The sequence below is a fragment of the Solea solea genome, chromosome 14 (genome assembly GCF_958295425.1).
Source record: "Solea solea chromosome 14, fSolSol10.1, whole genome shotgun sequence".
Classification (NCBI taxonomy): Eukaryota; Metazoa; Chordata; class Actinopteri; order Pleuronectiformes; family Soleidae; genus Solea; species Solea solea.
Genome location: NC_081147.1, coordinates 25643004 through 25666622, shown reverse-complemented (window position 1 = coordinate 25666622; position 23619 = coordinate 25643004). Strand labels below are relative to the sequence as shown.

Here is a 23619-nt window from a genome sequence, read left to right as displayed (position 1 = left end):
ACCGACCTGTGTAAACCACAGCTGATTAGTCGTGTCGTGAAGCAGCTTGTGTTTCCATGAGGCAAATGAAGGATATTGCAAACTGATGAAAAAATGAGGAGAGAGAAGTTACTGGTTTAGAAGAATAAAGAGGCTAGTTAGTCAAAACCAACATTTCTGCCTCAGCGGTTTCAGATTTGCACGCTTGATCATATTTCTGAAATCCTATAGCCATCTTTGCAGTTTGCATATTGTTGTTTCAGATCAGACCCTGGAGGCACAGGTGAGAGAAGTGAGGAAAGCACAATGCATTCATCAACCAATCACAGAGAACCATGAATACACCCAGAGGAAGAGTATCCATTTATTAAAATACACACAAACAGGCTCTCGGGCAGAATTCCCTTTCCCTATTCAGACGTGTAAGCTGACTTCCCTCTGACAGCAATTAGAGAGGAAAAAAAGTTACATTTGATCTGTGGAAGAAATTCAATATTGATGATGTTCTTTTTTTTGTAGATGGATTCTTTTATAAATAAGACACTTTGTGCTTCTGGTGCTTGTATAGTAAAAATCCTGCCTGAGTGATACCCACTGTTTGAAAGAATATCCGTAGTGATCGCACTGAGATGGATTTTATAGTCTTATACAGTGTAGCGGGCTTTCACTGAAATGGCAGGTAAATTATTATAATATAAGCACATTTGCTTTTATCATATATCATGATTTTGTTAATTGGGTCAAGGCAGTATGTCAACTTTAAAAAGTCAGTCTCAGCAGAAACACTGAAATAGATAAAGCAGGGTCTGCTTTAAAGCTCTCAGTCAGATCTACCCTGTGCTTTTATCCCCAGGTTTGTGGTGCTTCCCACATCATGTAAATTCCTTCCTCCAAATCTTCTATTGCTTTGCTCCCAAACAAACAGACGTCAGCTTGTGTTTGACTCCGGTCCGTGCTGATGCTGTAGATCACAGTGCAGCATCCAGCCGCAAAGGTCAGCCCCAGTAACAGCTCTCAAAAGTTACTTTTTAACAAGCCTGACTGTCTTTGATTCAACACGAATGTAAACTAACCCGGGCTTCTTAAAACCTCTGCTACACTGCAGCCCCAGATCAGAAAGTAGTGCATCTTGGTTCATGATATGCTAAAAAAAAAAAAAGAAGAAGAATTTCTATACGAATAAGACCCAAAGTTTACCCTAAAACGTGTCCTCACTTTCAGAAATTCCAAGGGAATCGCTGTCACTCTTCATTTGTGTTTCTGCTCCAGCGTCTCAGTCACTTTGAAGAATATTGACGTGGACTCCACGGTTTTGACTTGTCCTTTACCGTGACTGCATGTTGACGATTATCGATGTAAATAACAGCCTTTGAAGCTCCGGTACAGTATACAGAGCTGACCCGCGATAAAAGTGCAGACCTCAGTGTTACCATGTGTGCGATGAGACGTAGATCACCCCTCGTAGTCGCGTTGTTGTTTGAAGATGAACGGACTCCGATGGCAAAGTCGCTCATGTTTCCAACTGATGGGTAAAGAGTCGTAATTGAGCCTCAAGGCTTTTTTTTTTCTTTTTCAATTCTATTCATAGAAAAAGAGAAAATGTGACGTTTATTTCCACTTATAGCTCCGGTCGCGTCCACATGTGTCTCTTCTAAACCAGCGGAAAGTTTTATTAGTTTGATCTGGTTGGAAAATATAGAAATTGAGTCATACATTTATTGGCCATAAATTGAGTACATGTGCATCTGCGGGAAGGGGAATTCCAGTAGCACATGTGTGGAACATCAGGGAAGACCTTGGGTAAAGCTGCAGGTATCGGTTTTCCTCACTTTGATGTTACTGAATATGGAATAGAATGAATTTTTTTTTAAAAAAGGCCTACATTTTGGTGATAATGATTGTTCCTGCGAATTATGACCATGCAATCTACTCTGTGAACCTCGTCTTCCTTTCCCTATACTCTCAGCATCTCACAGAGGAATTTAAGACTTAAAAGCAGGAAAAGTCCTTGAGCGATGCACGTCTGCAGAGCCAGGTGTTTGCGCTGACATTAAAGTGCCAACAACGTGTTTAAAGTCGAACACAGACGGACCCGGTGGCATCCGAAGTGAATTGTTTCCGAACTGCAGGCTACAATTTAGTCAGAGCGAGCCGCACAATACACATTTACTAATGATTTATGTTGCATGCTTTGACTAACACAAAAAAAAAACAGGCCATCAACCAGTTTGGGGTTGATTTATGTTCAGCCACTGGAATGCACCACGTCTAATAACCCTGTAGTAGACCTGCGTGACGTAACAGCCTGGGGATGACTGTAGGATTTCAGTGAAATCAAAGTTTTTGCCCAACTACAACCACATGTTTCTCTGCTCTGTTTATTTTTGTATTTATTGTCTTAATGTCTTTGTTTTACTCCGTCCATTCTTTGTTTTTGTGTGTGTCTGTCTCTCTGATAATGACTCAGATGCTTCTCTGCACTCGGGGAGTCTTAAAAGGGAATCGCGGTCATTTTCAAAAGCCATTATCATTCAGAAAACATTAGCACACATTAAAGACTCTGTTGGCTTTACGTGCATAGTATATATAATCTGTGTACTGGGGTTAGTTTCTGCCCATTCACATTCACCTGGAAGCTTTCATGTTTTTCGTATCATCAACCTGTGTTCTTGCTACTGCTGCTTCTTTATCGGTCGTCAGTCACCTCGTTGATGTTTTTAAATTGCAGGTGTATTTAATAAGCTTTTAGTCTGGGACCTTTTTGTCAGGGCACACAGAGGCATACTCGTTCTAGGTGTTTAGTTAATCATTAGTTGCATCTCACTGATCGATTAATCGCCTCTGAGAGGATGTTATACAACGTTTTGGCATCAGCACACCTGCCTCTGATAGCGGCCAATGGCCTCCACCCGTCATGTGGAGACGCAGGTCACCGCTCTGCATGATCTGGCTAGAAGCACATGTAGTACTAATTATGGGTAAGTTATGCTCATTTAAAGGCTGTGTGTGTGTGTGTGAGTGAATTTCTCCTAATGATTGATAACAAAAACTCCATAAAGACTCTATGAAACAAAACCACTGTTGGATCTATAAATGATCCAATGCATGAGGGCGAGTGTGTAATGTGAGCATGTTGAGATGCATTCAATGACCCTTGGAAATGTCATAATTTCTGCAAACAAGCATGCAGTCCACTCAACAAACACTTGCTGCTGCATAGTCATTGGAGGATGGGAATATACTCTTTTTTTTTGTCAATGCTGTAATGTATGAAACACTTTTCATATTTTTATGACTATTGTAAATTTCTAAAATGTCTGATGCTGTTCCCTCTGTTGATTAATCTGCTACTGGTTATTTCATGCTGCAAACTATTGTTCTATCATCCTTTAAAAATCCAGTACGAGTCGACCTCTAATATGTACAGAGCTTATGTAAACTGTACAGTCACTTGAGTCAAAGGGTTCAGCCAACACTTCCACTTGAGCTTGCAATCAAATCAGCTACAGAGTGACACATCAGCGCTGTGCAGACTAAAATCTCCATCACGCCATTAATTAATAAGCTGCTTCATCCCCTCTTCTCCTCCTCCTCCGAACAGGTCGTGGCAGCGACTCGGAATCCGACGGTCCCAACCTCCGAAAGATGCCCGACCTCCGCAAAGACGACATGCTGGCACGTCGGACGTCCGTCAGCGAGCCGCGGACCGCCATGCCCTTCAACCAGTACCTCCCCAACAAGAGCAACCAGAGTGGATACATGCCCACGCCGCTGCGCAAAAAGAAAAGCGACAAAGAGGACGGAGGACGCAAGAGCTGGAGTACTGCCACGTCACCTATAGGGGGAGACAGACCTCTCAGGTGAGTGAGACTGCAATGAGAAATGATTATGTAAAGCAAGGTCAGTGTAGTTATTTAGATGGTCATTAAACCCCACTGTTCTGATGACACATTTCAATTAGTTTAAAGTGCATTTTTGTGGAAATGATAACCCTACCCAAGATTTATAAGATTGACTATTAGTTTATTTATCAGGTTTAGCATTAGCAACGCCCTAATGCACAGCTAATCTTCCTGGGTTTCCACTTTGAACACATACATTAGAACGTTGACAAACTTTCTATCCGAGGACTCTTTATTTATTTAGTTTTGTGTTTTCCCACATTTTTTAATATACTTTCTCAAGGTGCAGCTGTCTGGAATAAAAACTGTCAGCGTTTGATTATTTTTCTTTCCAGCACTGTAGAGAAGGGCATGGCTGATGGAGGCCATGTGTGCATTTTCATTTGCTTCTGACTCTGATTGAACCAAAGTGTGAAATTCCCCACATATACAAAAATGAGACACATTAAAGCCTAAATGTCTTTGTGGTATTCGTCGGGTCGGCATGTCATGTGTGCAAGAGCACTGGGATTCTATATGAAGCATTTGGTTTTTCAGTGAAACTCCCTGTGGACGTGTCAGATTTCCATGATGTTGCTTTGATCAGCTGTGACGTCAGTGTTTGCGCTGTGTTTGTCGGGTGTGACTCGTTTACGGGAGAGTTGGGACTTAAATGGGCTAATGTTTTGTGGTTTGGATAATGTGTTCAGGGACAGCAGGAGGAGCGCTGTGAGTAGGTGGATATACAGTAGGGAAACAGTGTTGCTTATCTTTCATTTCCCCCGTTGTTAAATTCAAAATGCAGGTGTAAATTCATATTGTGTGTATTGTTTTCCTCATTCTCCATTTTCTTTCTCCTTTAACCTCATGTGAACCCACTCATCCATCACCTCATCTGTGTGTTTCTCCCGCGTCACGTGACTGTCTCGTTGCTAATCTCGATCCACTGTGATTCCGTCCTCTCCGTTGTGTTCTGTGTGAATATGTGGTCTAACAGTCCAAATGGCAACCCTAGGCTAGATACCCAAACTCCACACTCCACCCCGCCCCCTGAACCCCACACACAGATTCATGTGGACCATCAGAGAGTAGAGGATGAGGAGGAGGAGGAGGAGGAAGGGGAGCTTACTGCATCCACAGCGAGCAGGAGGAGCAGTGAGCCTCTGCACTGTAGCCTCCTCCAGCCCCGTGCAGAGACTCACACGGAGACTGTAACTCACCTGACAGTCACATCTGAGTACAGGTCTTTACCTTCTCTTCTTCTATTTTCCCCCCTGTAACCAAACACCAACGATCTATAGGTATATAACATTCATACTGTAGTTTCTCTAATTCAAAACATGTCATTCACGCTTGTATAATTCATATATCACAATGTTGACGTATATTATACATGTTCTGTGGCTGCAGAGGGAGCAGATGATGTCTCTGAGGCAGAATTCAGGGGGCAGAACCTCGCACTTGAGTTTCCGTGTGAATATTTTTCATCAGGACTGATTATCTGGCAGAAAATATTTCTAATTTCCACATCTGGTGTTTTCATGCGACCTCTCTTTATTCTTTGGTGCCTTCATTTCCAGATCATTACTTTATTCTATTCTTACCCCGAGCAGGATAACAGGGAATTAGCAAGAGGAACACATTGTTATTATACAAGGTCTTACCCCAGCAGGCCTTTAGTGTAGTGGTCAGGCAACAAAGTGAGGGTTATTATCTGTCAAAATGCAGTGGGATGTGTGATTGTGGAGTTTCTCCTTCAAAACAGTGTCGGTGTTTCAGTGTTTTCAGGCAGACGTTTCATTCACAGTGCTGTTATTGAGCTGTTACACTCACGCAGCAGCTTTTCCAGCAGTTTCCAGCATTTTTCTGGCACTGATGTGAACGACATTGACTGGATTGTCAACATTTCAATACAGTGAAGGGATCTGACTTGTTTTTAACTGTGTGCCAAGGAACACGTGGGATTTCGAGGATACTTGTAAAATCTCAAACGTGTTCAGGAGGGAAACTAGGGTGGAATTTGTGTGTAGGCATGAGGGAAAAAAAGGATTTTATTACATCAGTGAATCTGTTTCATGTGTTTTCATGAGAAAACATGCTGAGATGTTTATTTCAGTTTATTTTTATGGAAGAGTGGAGCTTACTGTGAATCCAGCCCTTTTTATTAGCTGCAAACCTTGATGACATTTGCGGGTAATATTGCTCATTAGCTGACCACACATTTAGCCGAGTAAAAGAAACATTCAGTCCACCTGATAAAATCAAAATCAAGAAATAAAACAAACGGTAACCGCGGAAACACAACTGATAGTGTTGTACTTCCCGTTTTTTATTTGCACTTGACCTCTTCCCCCTCACGATATCTGCCAAAAACTGCTCAGACATCCGCACACAAACAAACACTTTCACACACACACACACACACACATACAGTACGGAACATGAATAGGCTGATCCACCCTCAGGATGTAAGGAAATGAGACCTTCATCCTTTCCTGACCCTGAGCAGGCTGAAAAAGAAGCCTTGCCCCTTAACTGTCGGCAGCTGGCCAGTCTCTCGCTCCCCCACCACACATTCCAATAATAAGCCTCACACAAAGTAGCCGTTCATCACAGGTTGACAAAGAAAAGATAATTTCATGATTTTCTGCCTTTCACATGCAGTCTCTGCTGCTGTGAGCAGACTCCTCCACAGGCTCTCTGATGATTGCTGATGATAACCACACAGCAGTACGTTTTTTAGTTTGCTTTGCTCCCCACAGCAGTCCAGCTCGCTCCTGCTCAGAGGAACTGTTCCGCCGCTCGCCAACAACTCCGACAGGAAACGGAAACGCCATGGCAGCGTCGGGAGGGACGCCAGAGAGGGAGGAGTTTAGAGTGAGGATGGTAGTCGCTGGCACTCCACCTGTCGCAGACGTAGACCAGGTGGAGAAGCAGGTGTGTCGACTGCTGACCTCTCCTAAACGCATTGCCACCCTGAGTCCCTCCCACCTGCTTTCAGTGCCCGCTGCCATGGCAACCACTTCAAAAGAAACAGCCAGTACGGGCAAACGAAGGGGCAGGGCACTGAGTGAAAGTGACGACCCACAAGGAGGGACGTCGTGGTTGGACAATGATCTTCCAGCAACGTGAGCCCCGTCCAGCAGCTACACTACATTTGAATGAAATGTTGCCTCATTGAACTAAATCTTAACAAATCAACCATTTAACTGAGAGGAAACTCTTATGTTTCCCATGATTCCTTTGCATAAGCCATCCAAGCATGTGACCTTGAGCAATGGCAGCAGCAATGTTCCTACGAGCACGGATGACTTAATCTGAGGATTGCATGGGACTTTTAACATGAATGCAAAGTCATATGGTTTGTTTTAATTGTAAAAAAAAAAAAAATGCATGGAATCTCTGAAAACATGTATTTTCTCCACTGTCTTGCTATTTATTTATTTTGCTTTTAAGACATTTAGAAATTAAAAAAAGTTTGGTTTAAGGATGTACGTGATTAACTATGCATGGTTTGGATGGAAAACCTTTGTTTTCGTGAGACTTAGTTGGAGAATAATTCCCACTGATGCGCAATTAAAGTTCATCTAAAGAGAACCAAGATATTTAAAAAAAGAAAAAGTGCTGGAATTCTTCCTCATTTTAAAATGCATATAAATGCAAAGTGGTCCGTTGTTGGTCATTTTCTTTAAGACGGCAAATATACAAAGTAATTCTACAATCATTTTAATGAGTTTTGTCTGTGACGGGAGACTTTGACTAATCACAGTTTGCCTACTGCAGCTTTAATTCATCATATAGAATACTGTAAGGCAGCCATCTTGAGTCAAATTGAATCGTCGTCTTCTCATGTGGTGACCAACCATGGACCACACTTTGTTTCACACCCATGTGACATCACAGAGACATCACACACACATGTGGGTTCAGGCCTGAACCCACATGTGTGTGTGATGGTCACACACAGAAGCAGATGTTGCTCTTGTGCCGTCTAATAAAAGATGCATGTGCTTATTTCTTTTATTTTTTTTACTCCAGTTAAGATGATTGCATATATATATGTTTATCTGTTGTATGGCAGCAGGGTTTTGTTTCTGTATGCAGTGCTGCAGTAAATGTGGCCTCTGCTCTGTCAGAGCTGTGTTTTGGATAAGACTGCCCCCTTGTGCTTGCTTTGAGACCCTGAAATTTGCCTCCCCACACTGACTACACGTATTTGAAATCATATCATGACGTGCATCATGGGCTAAAGATCATATCACATGGCTGTGTGTACGTTTGTCTCTGTGTTTATTTGTGACCTCTGTCTCTCTGTCTGTCTGTCTTTCTCTCTCTGTCTTTCTCTCTGTCTGTCTCTCTGTCTAACTCTCTGCTCTCCGTAGATTCAGCCGCACAGATAGTGTGTCGGACGATTCACAGTAAGTTGTCTGTCAGTGGCGTGCGGCTGTCTGGCACTGACTGCACTTATAAAACAAAACCTGTTAATCGTTTGATTTTATTGATTCAAAAAAAAAAAATCTGCTTAATGGGTGAATTCATTTAAAGAGCTTTTTTTGATACGACCGACAAAACTTTACGTGCTGACACAAGAGAGTTGTTGTGTTTTGGGGTTTTTCTTTAAGAACACTTTAACACTTTAATGTCAGAATGAATTAAATCAGTGCTCTAAGTTGGCGCTGTAGCTCCATCAAAAGAGTCAGGATCAATTATATTTGTCAAAAGTTGTAAGTATGTTTAAAAAGCTCTGAATTCTATCTACATATAGATTTTTTTTCTACTACTTGAATCACATATCACATATACGACGGAGTATTAGCGCTACATTGAGGGGGAAAAAAATTCAGACTTCGAGAATAAAGTCTTAATTTATGAGATTAAAGTTTTTCCTCAATGTGGCCCTAATACTCCGTCGTGCGTATCATATAATAAGCAAATTAACCTGAGTCGAGGAGCACGTCTGTCACTCTGCTTTCATGTCCCCAATCTCTCCGCTCCATCTGAAGTGTTGTAACGAGACACTTTGAAAGAAACTGATAGGACGCCGCTCTTTTCCTCTCAGATTTACTCGGTGCCTGCAGCGGTGGCTGCGGAGAGGAAATGACTAAACTGCTGCTGCGACATCACATTAGTGCTTCTGCCAGCTGCTGCATGTTTCACCTAACACGACCATTTCCGCTGCCCTCCCCACTTCCCATCGCTAATGAAATACATACTCGCAGACGACTCGCAGGCATGCGAGGGTACAATGTAGAGGAGCAGGGTTTTGTTGAGTATTGAATTTCCAACGTTCAATACACCAATAATGTGAATATTGTGCTTAATTTGGGAAAATACATTCAGATTATGTTTACATGAGTTATCTTTATTTTTATTTTTTTTACATTTTATTTACTGTATGTAATGCAACTTTAGATTGTATTGCTCTTTTTGCTTATTTTGGGATAGAATATTCAGATTAATGTCAGAAAACGCTGTTTGCATTGTAGTGTATTTATCAGACTGTAGTCTTTGTTTGGCTAATCTTGGATTATTGCTGTAATATGGAAGAGGTTGGAATATTTTTTTTCCCTGTGACCCTTATCCTCTTCCGTACTGTAAAACATTGCCGTAGTACAATCTTTTTTTTTTGTGTTTGAATTTTTGCATATTTTTTTTCTGAATCTGACCATGAAAGAAATCTAATCAGTTGAGCTGCATGTTTCTAACGTCAGTGTCTTGTCTGTAATGAATGCTGTAACGTCACTGACTTAACAACTAAAAACATGATCAATGTAAACATTCTGTAACTGTTGCTTTTTCCACTATGAAAACAGTTCAGATTGTTACCTGCTCTGCACTTTAAAATATGACACAAAAAATAACTTAGTCCTGTTTGATTTGTGTGCAGGAGCAGAAGATTGGGATGTGATGGATGAGCATGAGTTTATCTTTTAACGTGCACAGTTTTCATTTCTTCTTTTTAACCGCACACTTCACTGAACTGATTTCTGCTTTCAAAGTATGTTTTTGTTAATTATTATTTTCATATCATAATGTTTTACAAAAGGAAATCTTTGCAAACGTGTGAATCATCAGTGCTGCTTCTGACGGTAACTTAACCTTCGGCGTCTTAGAGAATGATTGTGTCACAGTTTTTGTCTGCATCCACAGAACTGTGTGCAATTATAAATGTCAGACACACAAACAAACTTTGCTGCATTTATCATAGAATGACGAGCAGCGATAGAATCATCTTTAAAATAATAATTACGCCTTGTTCTTAGAAGTGACTCAGGTTTGTCATCATTCATATTCTCTCTCTCTCTCTGCCTCCTCCTCCTCAGGAGTGTGAGTATGATCGACATGCGTGGTGAAGAGGAGACCATCACGCAGCCCCATAATCAGGTGCGTCATGCGCTGATGCACAATCAGTACACCAAGATGAAGGAAGAGGAGGATCACTGGCAGGATGTAAGTGTCTCAGATTTGTCTTATTTGTTTCATCTGTGTGTTTTTATTAATTTTTTTTGCTTCTTTTCTGCTGTGAGAGAACTTTTAAAATCATGTTTTATCTGCACAACATATTCCTTCCCTCTGCAGTTCATCAGTTTTATTCTTTTTTGATGCCCAAAGGGTGAAAAATGATCTTACCGTGCTCCACTTGCACAACCTAAATCAGTTCACTTGTGCCACAGCTGTTTTTACAGCTCTCGCGCCACAACTCCACCGTCCTGTCTCGCTTGTGTTTTCTTCTGTATCTCTCGATGCGTTTGCTTCAATGTGCTCGTCTGTGTCCAGGACCTGGCGAAGTGGAAAAATCGGAGGAGGAGTGTTTCTCAGGATCTGATCAAGAAGGAGGAGGAGAGGAAGATGATGGAGCAGCTGTTGACTGGAGACACCTGTATCTCGCAGAGGAGGAGAAGCATCAAGACGTACAGAGAGATCGTGCAGGACAAGTAAGTGCAGTTCTGCTAAGACACCGAGTGCAGAGCGAAAAGTAGGTCTTTGTCATGGAAGAGAACTCGATACACAGCCTAATTCTTAGTAGCAGGTGACAGCGACTCCTCATGGAGTTTAATTAAGTAGGTCTCCCACAGGGGGGAGTGAAACAGGAACTTGAATTATACAATCTTTGCTATAATCTAGTTTAATAATAGATTGAAGTCCTTTTATTTTTCCTTATTCCATAAACGTTATTCAGTCAAGAGCAACAGGCGGTCCTCTCTCCTTGTTGAGGCAGTTTGTTGGTGAATAAAAGCCTTCGAGGGACGAGAATACAAACAGCAGCAATGAACTGGTTTGTCTAAGTATGACATCACTGACATCAGCTGTAACTACTGCAGTACTTGGACCTGTTCTCTTGCACACTCTGGTGCCCTCAGTAAGTCACGGGTGAAGTTTAAATCCCGTCAAGCGAACTGTAGGACAGTTATGCGAGGAACAAAAAGACCAATCTTTATCCCCCCCCTGTTCCCTCTCTCCTCGTGTCACCAGAGAGCGTCGTGAGGAGGAGCTGCGTGACGCCTACAGAAGAGCCAGAACCCCAGAGGAGGCGTCGGCCATCCTCCACCGTTATGCCCAACGCTTCTCCATCAGCGACGCCGTCCTGGAGCGCCTGCAGCTGCCAAAGCTCTTGGATCGCAGCATCTCCGCCGACCCCTCCTTCCCCGGCTCGCCCTTCCCTCTCTCCCTCTCCGCCTCCCCAACGACCCCCGACCCCTTTGACGAGGACCCCAATGGCCCGCTGAGGTTCCTGCGCCAGCAGTCCGCTCCGGCTCCAAAGTTCACGTCCACGCTGGAGGCGCGAATCGAGGAGTTTCCAAAAGACTCGTCCTCGCACCAGCGGCCCCAGATCCGCTCCCGCTCGTCTGAGCCGCCGTCCACGCACTCTGCTCTGTCGCCCAGACCGGTGCCTCTGCTGACACCCAAGCCTTACTTTGAGCCCGGAGCCAGAGCGGCTGAGTCGAGGGCCAACAAGGTGAGTGTGACTGTGAACACTGTGGAATCACCTCCTCCTCACATTAACAATGAAACTGTGTGTGGTTTTTAGATTGAAACAACTTTTTTACACCATGTGGGTCAGTTCCTTGTCAGATGCCCGGTTGTCATGGTGAAATGTGACCTACTTTAAAAATGTCTAAAATTATCCTGCAGGGTTTCAATAGCACTTAACATTACAGTACAGTATTAATGAAGGAACAGAATGATAATATTTTATTTGTAATACGGCAATAATATAAAGTTATATAATATAAAACATCTTGTCTCATTATCAAGCTATTACGTTAGAAATAATGTGGTATTACTGTGATATTATCTCCTTATATATTATAAAATATAATTACAGAACAGTTAAGTGTTGCCAGAGATTCTTTGTTCAGGTTTATGAGAATAAACTTATCCTTTTAAGTTAAGTTAAACAGTTGTCTAAGGCATGACTGAGGCCTTGACCACTTTGCTTAAGGATACTTCCCAGCATTGGTTGGCCTCCTCTCCTCGCAGGGCTGATGGGTAAATCCCCCTTCATCTCTCTTGGCATTTACATTAGAATGCCACTGAGCCGCCATAGTGACGAGCCAACGGATTTCTCTGGAAAACATGAGACTTCCCTTCGCGTAATCTTTCAATTAAGTGCTCGCGAAAGAATCCGTTTCCTTTTTTCTTCTGGAGAAAAAATCCCAAATGGAAATATTCATAATGAGATCTCATGTTTTGTTGCAGTGGAGAGGGAGGGGCGGGTTATTATCAGACCAAACAGCACGGCGATGTTCTGGAATGTCTTGTCGGGAGTCTGAGCGGAGCCCGGCTTTGAATGGAGCCCTCTGTTCCCTATTGACTTAAGAAGTTGACAAGTAGGAACCTCTCAATGTGAAGTGGGCTCCCAGCAGACAAAGCGGGGCCCACACAGGCAGCGAGGGTTAGGATGAGAGGGGGGGAGCAGACTGAGAGGCTGCTTTCACCCCGACTCCACCAGTGTGTCTTAAGTTACCGCTCACTATAGGAACTCCTCACATATACAGTAGTGCGTCTTTGTCTCAGGGGCCAGTGAGCTGCTGTGTGCTGCTGTGTGCTGCTGTGTGCTGCTGTGAGCTGCTGTGAGCTACTGTGAGCCCGATGAATAGCAAATAACAAACAGGGACGAGAGGCTGGTAATGACCATGAATGAGAGCTCTGGCTCTGAAATGCCGACTGTTTGACAATCACAATGAATGATGATGTGGACACAGCATATATACGATACAGCCAACTGTGTATTAACACTTATTAAGACATACTGTTGTCAGTTTTGTGGATTTAGCAGTTATTCCTTTAAAGTAAATACATATTTTTATGTTATTTGTTTTAACCATTATTATTTTTATAAAATGAGATACATGATTTTAACTTGTCTGTTGTTTTACAGACATTGTTATTGGTACTTTGCAATATGTGTAAAGCTGTTAAAATATCCTTCAATTCACAAACACATTTCTAATGTAAGTAAATAGATTTTGTACAAAACTATCAAAGAAATGACAAAAAGTCATTATGTGTGTATGAGATTGGGTTACTTCCTGTTCTGGAACTCCTAATGCAACACGGTGTAGTTTTGCTGAACAGCAGCGCCCTCTGTAGGCACAAATAGTAATTTACTACTTAGTGAGAGCTGGTTTTTGCATGAGCAGAAAATAAAACCTCAATCAAAATCAATGTCACTGATTCTAACTGAACTGAAACACAGCAAAACCGTGTGTTCCAAATCTTTACAGGTTTTAAAGGTTTGGTGCAACAGAACAGAAGAGATTTTCTCATTAAATGTTAAAGATACATGCTGATTTTTAGACTGAATTGTGTTTAATGACTGAAGTACAGTCAGTGCTCATACCTGGCCATATATGCTTCATAGCAAAACAGTTTTATTACAAGTTAAGGAAGCATCTGAATGAGTCTGAAGCTGTTCTTTAAGGTGAAATAGTTGCATTGACTTGCTTTAAACTGTGAAAGACTAAAACAAAACCAACATCCTCCTGTGATCTACAGGCAGACGGTTTCCTTCGGGTCAACGGCAACGTAGGAGGCAACAGCGTTCCCGCTTCACCCGAGCGCCGAGGACGAGAATCTCCTCCTCATTTCGAGGCGTCTCCTTCTTACACCAACAACAGCACTGTCGACACGTCCTCTTCAGCAGCAGCAGCAGCAGCAGCAGCAGCAGCAGCAGCAGCAGCAGCAGCAGCAGCAGCAGCAGCAGCAGCAGCGTCTCCTGCACACCACAGTCCACTTGTGTCACCAACAGGAGGAAGTCCACTGTTGGCAAAGGCCAAAGAGGCACAAGGTGGAACTGAAGAGGTTTCTGAGGATCTCCAAGAGCGGAGAGGCACCGAGCAGTCATCGCCACTCAGTCGGCCAACCTCACTTCCAGCGGTCAGGATTAACACTTATAATAAAGCATTGTAATAGCTTATTTTAGAAGGAGAACATGGAAAACATAGGATTGTCACTTTACCTTGTGTTTTTATGTAACTCTTAGCATTTGATATGTTTATCTTTGAGGGGAATTAACAGTTTGCTTTGGTTATTAAATTTATAATGATTCTGTGGCCCATATAGGAACTGCAGAAGCCACAGGAGAGCTTTTGGAAGGCTGGAAACCAGGCAGCAGCAGCAGCAGCTCCACAAGAGAACAACTCTGATGTTGCAGCTCACCCAGCTCCACATACAGGTCTGAAGCTCAGTATACTGACACCTTCTGGTAACCTGTAGAAACTACAACCTTTTACAGATGAAGAAATTGCTTCATGAATGATACGATTGTCTTGTGTGTGTGTGTGTGTGTGTGTGTGTGTGTGTGTGTGTGTGTTTTCAGAAGCCAAACAGGAAGAAGGAAAAGTTGAACCTTCAGCTCAGAACAACTGCAGTCTCGTCCAGTCGGGGGTCGACGCACCACAGAATCCGCCTGTAACGTCACAGGTGAGGCTGCCTGAAGAACACAAGAATGAAGTGAACACATCCAACATCATCATGAAGGAAGAAAAACACACATGCATTTAATCTGTGAACCTCCGTGCAGGCGAGTTTCCTCAGTTCCCAGGAGTCGCAGAAAAGAGAGAGTGAGCTCAGCTCAGCTGCTTCTCAGCCGTCACAGGAGATCACAGCAGGTCAGTGAAGTATTCATGTTCTAATACTAAAGCAGCAGCTTCTTTTCCATGCACCCCCTCGCTTCTTTCTCTCTTTTGTATTTTCTTTTTGCTGTTTTGTTTAGTTTTTTTTAACTTATTTTGACAATTGACTTCACATTGTATGTCCCTTAAATTGACACTTTAGACATTTTCACAGTAAAGTCTTATCTTTGCAAATGTTTGGATCGTGTCTAAAGTCGATTTTGACTTGTCACTAGATGAATGAATCATCTAGTGAACCAGTTGACATCCCTTAGGCCAGCACTGTCACTCTGAAACTCTTATTTCTTATACTAATAAGAGTATGAACAACCAAAAATGTACTGTCTTGTTTTCAAGAGGCTAACAAATATTTAAACAAACAAGAATAAAATGATCAAATGAGTCTAATGACCCAGGATCATCAACACATACACACAAGGGTTTGTCCACAAGTACAACAACTACATCAGTACACAAAAACAATGTAAATACAAGAACAGCAGGTAGATTTAAGATAAACAACCTAAAAAGTGATTGACCTCAGTCTGATGGACCTCTCTAATTCTTTCAATCATCACTTCCTTCCCCCTTTCTTTCCTCCCTCCCTTCCGTCCCGCTCTCTCTTTTGCCCTCACTTGCATATTTTATTTTTTTTTTATTTCGCCTTAGAGCTTGCAAACACTGTCAGGTCGCCGTTGGCAACCAGCAACCCTAAGTTACGCTGCGAGTTCTTCGCTCCACCAGGTAAAACCTCTCGCTCATCGGTGGAGCTTCTGTTTACGTCCCCGTGCAGATGCACACAGCAGCACCTCAGTCACGTCTTTGTCCACTTTGTCCTCGACTCATTTCTCTAAATATCATTAAAAGAATGATCTCAGGTGTTCTTATAGAGATATATGTGTGACTTTAAAGGTCCAGTGTGTAAGAATTAGTGACCCCTGCCTTTTCCCACACACATCAGGGAAGTACGGTGGCCTTCACAAACCAAAACGGATGTTGTTCTTTGTTTGTGCACTAAGCTTCACTTCCAACCAAGACCTTTGACTAAACTGATGTTACAAAATAAGAAATAATTATTATTTTAAATCAATTATACACTAGTTGTGTGTTTGATTCCCACCAATAAAGCCTCTTAAATGTTACACACTGAACCTTCAAAACTGGCATTAAATCATTAAAGCTAAGGTTGGTAATAATGGTCTACAGAGGGAGCCGGTCTACAATCAAATAAACACCCGACTGAATCTCTGTAGGTTTTTAGTGAGTCTGACTGTATGTGTGTCTGTCTGACTGTCTGTCTGTGGGCGTGAGTGTGGAAGAACAGTTGAGAGGAGAGAAGGAATCAAAGCTCTGCTCCTGAAAAATAAGTGTGTGTTCAGACCTGTATTTGTTTCAGCAAAAAATTACCAACCCTAGCTTTGATTTCATTTGTTTTAGTATCAGTTTAATCAGAAATCTTCACACAGATGGATAAGAAATCTAAATTTCAGCACGATAATTAATATTGGTATCAGTCTGATACTAGTAAAAATCACTGGCTCGGATGTTGGGCAGATAAAAATACAAACAATCCAATCCAAAAACAAACAAACTGCATTTTAGCTGAGTCATGTTGTGAGCTGCTGTGGGTTAGATGGTAAATGCATCAGCATCATCTCCTGTTGTTAACAGCTTCATACTTACAAGGTGTAAAATTACTTTATTGGACTGATATCAGTATGAATAGATCTTATTGATGATACTGGACATGAAAAAGTGATAAAACTGTATGATCTCTTTAACTTGTCATCAACTGTATGATCAACATGCTTCATATGTGTTGCCTTTCTACCAAAAGCCAGAATATACTGGCCTGAAAAAGCCAGAAATCCACATACATATACTGGACTTGATCAGAAGAAAAGTTACAATTTAAACTACAGTTTAGTAGATAAAAGGACAAAAGACGGCTACGTAAATGACTGCTTCTGGTGGACTGGTTGTGTTTGTCCTCGTCTGCTCTGTTTCGTCCTCTCTTCATCTTTCCTCAGGTTCTCAAACCACAACTCAGCATTTCATTCTCCCAGAATATTTGCCCTTATCTGAATACAAGTCTCTGTTAAATCATATTTTTACTGATACTGTGTCTTATCGTTTACTTTACAGGAGAGGTGGAAAAGGAACGCCGTGGAAGCGTGAGTAAAATCATTTCTCGATTAAAATGTCTCACTTCTCCTGCGTTGTTACTGAAACTTCAATACTTGAAAGTCCAGTGTGTTTAAATGATTCAATGATCAGGAGCTGACATGATTTTGGACCACCACATTTTTGTGAATTTATCTGCAACATGCAACTTCACCGATACACTTTACTTTAACTGGACAAACAATGTAATTCTATGACCCTACAGGTAAACGTTTTAAGGGGCTTTGCAAGAGTTTTAAGCACAAACTCTTATTTTAGAAACACTCCCTATAATCTTGTCTCAAAGATAGTCAGAGTCACAGATTCAGGGCCGACGTCATCACAGAGCTGTCGATGTAGCATGAACGACGACGGCGGCCGAAACTGCTTCTGTTTTCATTAGAGCTCATCTCTCTCTCTCTGTCTGTCTCTCTGTCTCTCTCTCTCTCTGTCTGTCTGCTCTCTTCTTAGTAGGAGTCGTTTGGCTAGAATTGGAGTTGTGCTGTTGTGGTAGACCAACTATTCCTGTCTCCTCTCTTCTCTTCTTCTTTTCCTGTGTGTGTGTGTGTGTGTGTGAACATGTGCATGTTTATTTCTGAGCGGTGTGTGTGTTTTATTGTGTGCATGTGTATATGTGTGTGTGTGTGTTTCTGTGTGTGTGTGTGTGTCTCGGGGGTGTTATCAGGTGTCAGTGCCGGTGTTGCCTCAGACCAGGCGGGCCGACCGCTGGTCTTGGGACCCGGATGAGGAGCGAAAGCGTCAGGAAAGGTGGCAGCAAGAGCAGGAGCGCATGCTGCAGGTACACAGTTCACCTCAGAGGGTGAAGCATGGCGCATGAGACTGCTGCAAGGTTGCGCGTTCGACTCCCTGTGGAGCACAATGGGTAGAGCAAGGCACCAGCACTGTGAGGATTTGATGCTGAAGTGACTTTTGATTTGACTGCATCGCATCGTAGCAACTAAAGATAATTGGCTTAATAATCAACGTCGTAATGAAATCAACAGCAAATGATTTGGCAGCGCACACTTGGAACTGAGTGTAAGAGTATTTTTACAGTGCTGGGTTTATTATGAAAACACACTAGGCTGAGTCACATGACACATTACAGTAATACTCTTTACCGTAGTTCTCGCTCTTTTTAAAGTCCAACATGGAGCAACTTTCTGTTTTCACTGATTATATTTCACTCTGAAAAAGAGATGAAATAGATTTTTTATGATGGTCTTGAACTTTTCAGTTTACATAGATTTAACATGTGCATTTACTGATGATGTCTTTTAAACTGCAACTGCAAACATCTTAAAAATCCTCTGATTGCAGAGAATTTAAAACACCAAGCTTCTGTGTAGCAGTCGCTGACCTGCTGCTCATCTTACTCTAACTATTCATTGCTTTCTTGTAAAGCTTGCCTCCATATGTGTCTTTGTTGAGCACATCCTCCCCTGAAGACACATCCCAGCTACTCCAGTGCACACTTTGACCACTAGAGGGGAATGTTGTGCAGTGGAAGAACCTTTTTTTTTTCTCCCCATCAGATGCAAACACACACACACAGATGAGGATTCTGTCCCATGTCGCTGCTGCTGCTGTTGTTGCTGTTGCCCAAATCACCCTCTCCCTCCTCAGCCAATCAGAGGTGCATCTCAGGTCCAAAGCACTTACTGGATCCATTTATGACAAACTCGGCCCCTCTGCAGCGTCTTGATAAATGCACTCGGAGCAGAGCAGTGATGGGGAGAAGTGGTTGCAGTTGACTGTTTGAAATGAGATGCACTAGAATGGATGAATGTCTGGTGCATTAATGTTCTTGTTCCCTGGTTTACAACACGCTGTCTCTGTGCTTGCTCTGTCATCTGTCCTGCCAGTGCTACTTTCACTTTAATTCATTTATCTTTGATTTTATCTTGATATTTATCTTTTGTCCTCTTTTCGGGGTTCACACACACAACTGTGGAGAAAGAAAAACAAATCTCATAAGTGCCAAATGCCCTTTATTCTATGAAGTAACCACCTAAAGTTAATGTAAAGGTTGTAAGTTGTGTTGGAACCCTGTGCCCAGCAGTCTCTGCATGTTCTCAGCCTTTCGCCTGCTTCTTGTCGTGTTTGTTTGCTTTTTATCCCCAGTAAGCATTTGTGTTTAGCAATAACAGAGAAACCATGAGCCTTTGTACTGACTTTATACTCAGATAACACATTAAAAGCATCTCTCATCCATCTGATGTAGTCTGGTTGTGGGATTGCAGCCTTGTAAAATCTGCGGATCATCTCTGATAAACATCCACCTGCAGGCAGTTTAGTTTTCCTTCCTGCCTGTTGAGGCTCTGGCTGCATGTCATGTGTCTGTCGCCATGGTAACAGGAGAAGTACCGGCGCGAGCAGGAGAAACTGAAGGAAGAGTGGGAGAAAGCACAAAGGGAGGTGGCGGAGGAGGAGAGGAAGTACCATGAGGAGGTGTGTGTGTGTGTTTGCAGCATTAATGTACAACACATGAGTTTTTTGACTTACAAGTAAAGCTCGATGAAATGAAACGACTAACTTGATAGACATTGTTAAGTCACACATGTGTTTCCCATCAAACAGGAGCGTAGGATACTGGAGGAGACCGTGGCGCCTCTCACTCCTCGCTCCTCGGCTCTGCCGTCCCCCAGCCGCGGCGAGCTCTCGTCCACCGCCGAGCCCCACGACACCATCGTCCGCTCTCTGGCCGACTGGGAACGCAAACAGGAACTGCTGGAGAGGCAGTCGGTGAATAACTGCTCAGTTTTCCTACACTTCCTTTTGTTACGTCCATGATCGTCATGATTCTCTGTAAGTTCGTCTAACTCTCACCTGTGTCTCGTTGCCTGGTGCAGAGGGCGAGTGTGGAGAGCGTGGAGGGGAGACGGAGGGAGAACGACAGAACCAGTGACATCAGCACAGCTGATGACAGCATGAAAACAGGCAGAAGGTTGGCGAACTCTGCACTGAATCAGTCAATGTTGCATTTTTCACAACACGTTCTGATCCACAGTGAAGAACAGCGAAGAGACACTCCCACACTCACGAGGAACTAGTTAGTGAAGTGTGTCAAAGACGGGAAATTCACGGTGTTTGATGTTTGTTTGTATTTTACAGCTGATTAATGACGACAGACTCATTGTCTCTCCTCAGCTTAGTGAGTCAGAGCAGCAGTCAGCAGGAAACACTCGCTCACAGTCTGCACAACGGCCAAAAAGCTCCTCACATGAAGCCCTCCACTCCTGTGAAGAAACATCCAGATCTGACGGCGGACGGCAACAAGGCCGGCCGGCCTGCAGGAGAGAGGAGGTGTGTGTGTGTGTGTGTGTGTGTGTGTGTGTGTGTTTGTGTGAGTGAGGAAGAGGAGTCATCAGCCATTTTAAAATCAGTCCCTCTTATTTATCAGATATGAGCTTACTTTTACAAATAAACAGTGTGTAATTTACTGACAAACTGCCATTAATGACAGTAAAAACACTGCGGCTCAGACCCTGCACTGAAACTCTTAGTTTGTCAGTCTCCGTCTGTGTAATTATGTCATTAATTATAGTAAATATTAGACTTAAAGTGAAGGAGTCTTAAGTTATATTGTTGTACTCATTGCATGCATGAAATTCTTTGCCATTTTACTGTAAATTATATTTCATAATTAGCAGGATTTTCTTTGCGTCACTACCCAAACCTCCGTGAATTCAAATGATTTCAAAAAAGAATCTGTTCAGTAGTTTTAGAGTGATGCTGCTGACAGACGCAACTAAACAAAGAAATTCTCCTTGGTGCAGATAACGTCACTTTCCTTGTTTGGCCAGCAGGTGGCATCTCGTCCATGTAGTTCTCCCTCATTGTCCACAATCACAGTATGAAGTGACTCTGCTCCACAACAGTGGAAAACAGTGTTTGAAACCTAACTCGTATAATAAATGGTGAGAAAGACGAGATTGTAAAAGAATAAAGTGAGATTAGATTTTCAGTCGATCTCTGAGTTCACCGGTGGCTCTGATTGGTTCACGTCTCGACTCCCAGCAGCCAATTGTGTCTCTGTATGTATGAGTCACCACCACCATCATCATCATCATCATGTTGCATGTTGCTATCCATTTCCAGGGCTGGTCCCGTTGATAATAACATGAGCCGCAGCTCATCAAAGCCTCCTGCAGCATGTCCACCCACTGCAGACTCACTGCCTCCATCACCGAACAGGTACTGCATCACAAACAGTCCACAGGGAAACAAGAGAGGAGGAGGAGGAGGAGGAGGAGGAGGAGGCGGCTCCTCATTTCTGCACTGTCATTTTCTGCTTTGCTCTCCACTCGTATCATAACATGCACCACAGTAAACACCAACCTTCATGGAGTTTATTTTACTTTTTTATTTGGTTTCTAATCTCCCTCATCTACATAAGAACAATACGTTAGAATAAAAGCTACAAATTTAAAAGTATTAAAAGATTATTTGATCTTCATCAGCTAGTTGACATCACATCAGAGCGTTACAAACAACATCAAGAGGCTTTTAAACCATTTTAAACTGATGAACAAAGATAGTAGATTATTTATTGATTTTTAGTTAAGATCGAGTGAAACTGATCTTTGGAAGTCGGTGGCAGATTTCTGTTGCCAGGTTTTATTGTCAGATTTTTTTTCTTAAATTAAATTTAGTTAATAATAAATCATTTACACAAAATGTGTTGACTTGAGCAAAACACCTCTGTTGTATAAACGATACAGAATATGAAGTAAAGGTGATTTATTATGATAAACTGCAATTTCTCGAATAATCCTCAAAGTTTTATTAACTTGGTGTTTATGTGTAAAGCCTCTAAACATCCGAGTATTTCTGGTAAAAGTTCTTTTGTAAATATTTGTGATTGAATTAGTGATCATCCACTGAAAGTGTGATGGTGTGAAGGGCTTTCAAAATGAAGGTCATCAGTATCAGCTGGATTGTTATTGTGTTCATCATATGCTGCAATACAAACACATGCTTTACTCTAACTATTCACTGTGTGTGTGTGTGTGTGTGTGTGTGTGTGTGCTTCCTCTGCAGGTCTGTCAGTGGGAAGAAGCTTTGCTCCAGCTGTGGGCAGCCGTTAGGAAAAGGTGCCGCGATGATCATAGAAACTCTCAGCCTCTACTTCCACATTCAATGCTTTAAGGTGAGTGACAACAACTAAAATGAACTCTTGACAATCGGGTTCAGACATTTTCCAGACGTTCCACTGTTGAGAGGCTGCTTGAGTCACGTGTTAGTAGCAGCAGCAGCAGCAGCAGGAGGAGGAGGAGGAGGACAATGTGAGGGGAGGAGCATTCACTCTTTTCCTGCTCTCTTCTCACATGGACTCTTTCTGACTTTATCAGAAATGTGATTTTATCATCATTTATCAGAGCAGTCGTTCTTAAATGTGAATGAATGCTTTGGCCTTGTTTTATGTCATAACAGGTGGAAAATAACGTTTCCACTCATTGAATTGACTTCATTCTGAAGGTGTTAATGCACAATTTACAAGTTTAACTTGTTTTTTCCAAACATATAATACAAAACAAACCAGTTCTATAAATTTAACGTAAAAAAACAAAACTTGTTTTAATATAAATAATGAATATTTTATGGTTATTCAAACCTCAATTACAAAACTGATCATTTAAAACCTTTACGTTGGTTAATTTTATGACACCGCCTCCTGTAGTACCTACACAGGCCAGCAGAGGGCTGTAGCCCACATTTTTGGAATAACTGTATTAGAGCTACATTAAAACGTCCATATAAGAATGTTCATATGTCAAAAGTTGAGTCTGAGGATGCATCATAATATCGGCACCACATTAGTATCAGCAGAATGTTTTGTAAACACAAAGATCCCCCGCGATAGGATCAATGATTAAAACAGTAATAAATAATCTGCTTCCTCCTCCTGCTGCTGCTGCTGTTGCTTCTAGATGATCACATGTTCATGTCTGATACAGACACTGATATCACAGCCTTGAGTTATCGTCTGGTGCTGATGTGAGAATTATACAAAATGAAACGCATCTGTTTTGCTTTTTCTTCTTTTATCTTAAAATAAGCGACACTTTTAGCTCACATGACTTTTTTTTTTTTCATTGGATTTTCTTTTTTCTCATATCAGATCCAGTGATTTTGACCGATGCAGATGCTCATTATAGATCATAAAAGCTCACCCTTTGATGGTATGATTTAACAGAGCACTAAATATGTATAAATATGACAGATGTGACTTTTACTTGAAACAACATAACACGGTACAGTTTTACAGTGCACTTAAGAACAAGACTAGATTATATGAAACCTTAATGGTAAATAAATAAACATAGAACCCTGTGTGTAAAATTGAAGATTTATCCTTACTTTTTTTGTTAAAAATAAAGATGTACCTGCAGTAACACGTGAATAATGAATTATTAATATTAAAACCTCTGTTTCTGTGTCTTCAGTGTGGGGTGTGTAAGGGACAGTTGGGCGAC

The 23619-nt window shown here is 42.0% G+C and overlaps 1 protein-coding gene across 14 annotated transcripts in view; it reads left to right on the top strand.

Moving 5' to 3' along the window:
• Positions 1-23619, top strand: part of LOC131472356 (LIM and calponin homology domains-containing protein 1-like) — a 76518-nt gene that overhangs the window by 51040 nt on the left and 1859 nt on the right. For 3 of the 14 annotated variants that reach the window (XM_058649431.1, XM_058649445.1, XM_058649442.1), the window contains 22 exons: positions 3581-3839; positions 4858-5103; positions 6623-6988; positions 8243-8278; positions 10184-10310; positions 10638-10795; positions 11334-11817; positions 13860-14035; positions 14075-14240; positions 14427-14538; positions 14683-14786; positions 14887-14974; positions 15647-15721; positions 17123-17151; positions 17826-17939; positions 19499-19591; positions 19721-19885; positions 19993-20087; positions 20291-20446; positions 21242-21337; positions 22184-22292; positions 23590-23619. The exon at positions 23590-23619 is cut by the window's right edge and continues 73 nt beyond it. In XM_058649431.1, the coding sequence (XP_058505414.1) occupies positions 3581-3839; positions 4858-5103; positions 6623-6988; positions 8243-8278; positions 10184-10310; positions 10638-10795; positions 11334-11817; positions 13860-14035; positions 14075-14240; positions 14427-14538; positions 14683-14786; positions 14887-14974; positions 15647-15721; positions 17123-17151; positions 17826-17939; positions 19499-19591; positions 19721-19885; positions 19993-20087; positions 20291-20446; positions 21242-21337; positions 22184-22292; positions 23590-23619 (3284 nt within the window). The remainder of the gene's footprint in view (positions 1-3580; positions 3840-4857; positions 5104-6622; positions 6989-8242; positions 8279-10183; positions 10311-10637; positions 10796-11333; positions 11818-13859; positions 14036-14074; positions 14241-14426; positions 14539-14682; positions 14787-14886; positions 14975-15646; positions 15722-17122; positions 17152-17825; positions 17940-19498; positions 19592-19720; positions 19886-19992; positions 20088-20290; positions 20447-21241; positions 21338-22183; positions 22293-23589) is intronic. The other 11 variants (XM_058649432.1, XM_058649433.1, XM_058649434.1 and 8 more) reach the window with 11 other exon arrangements.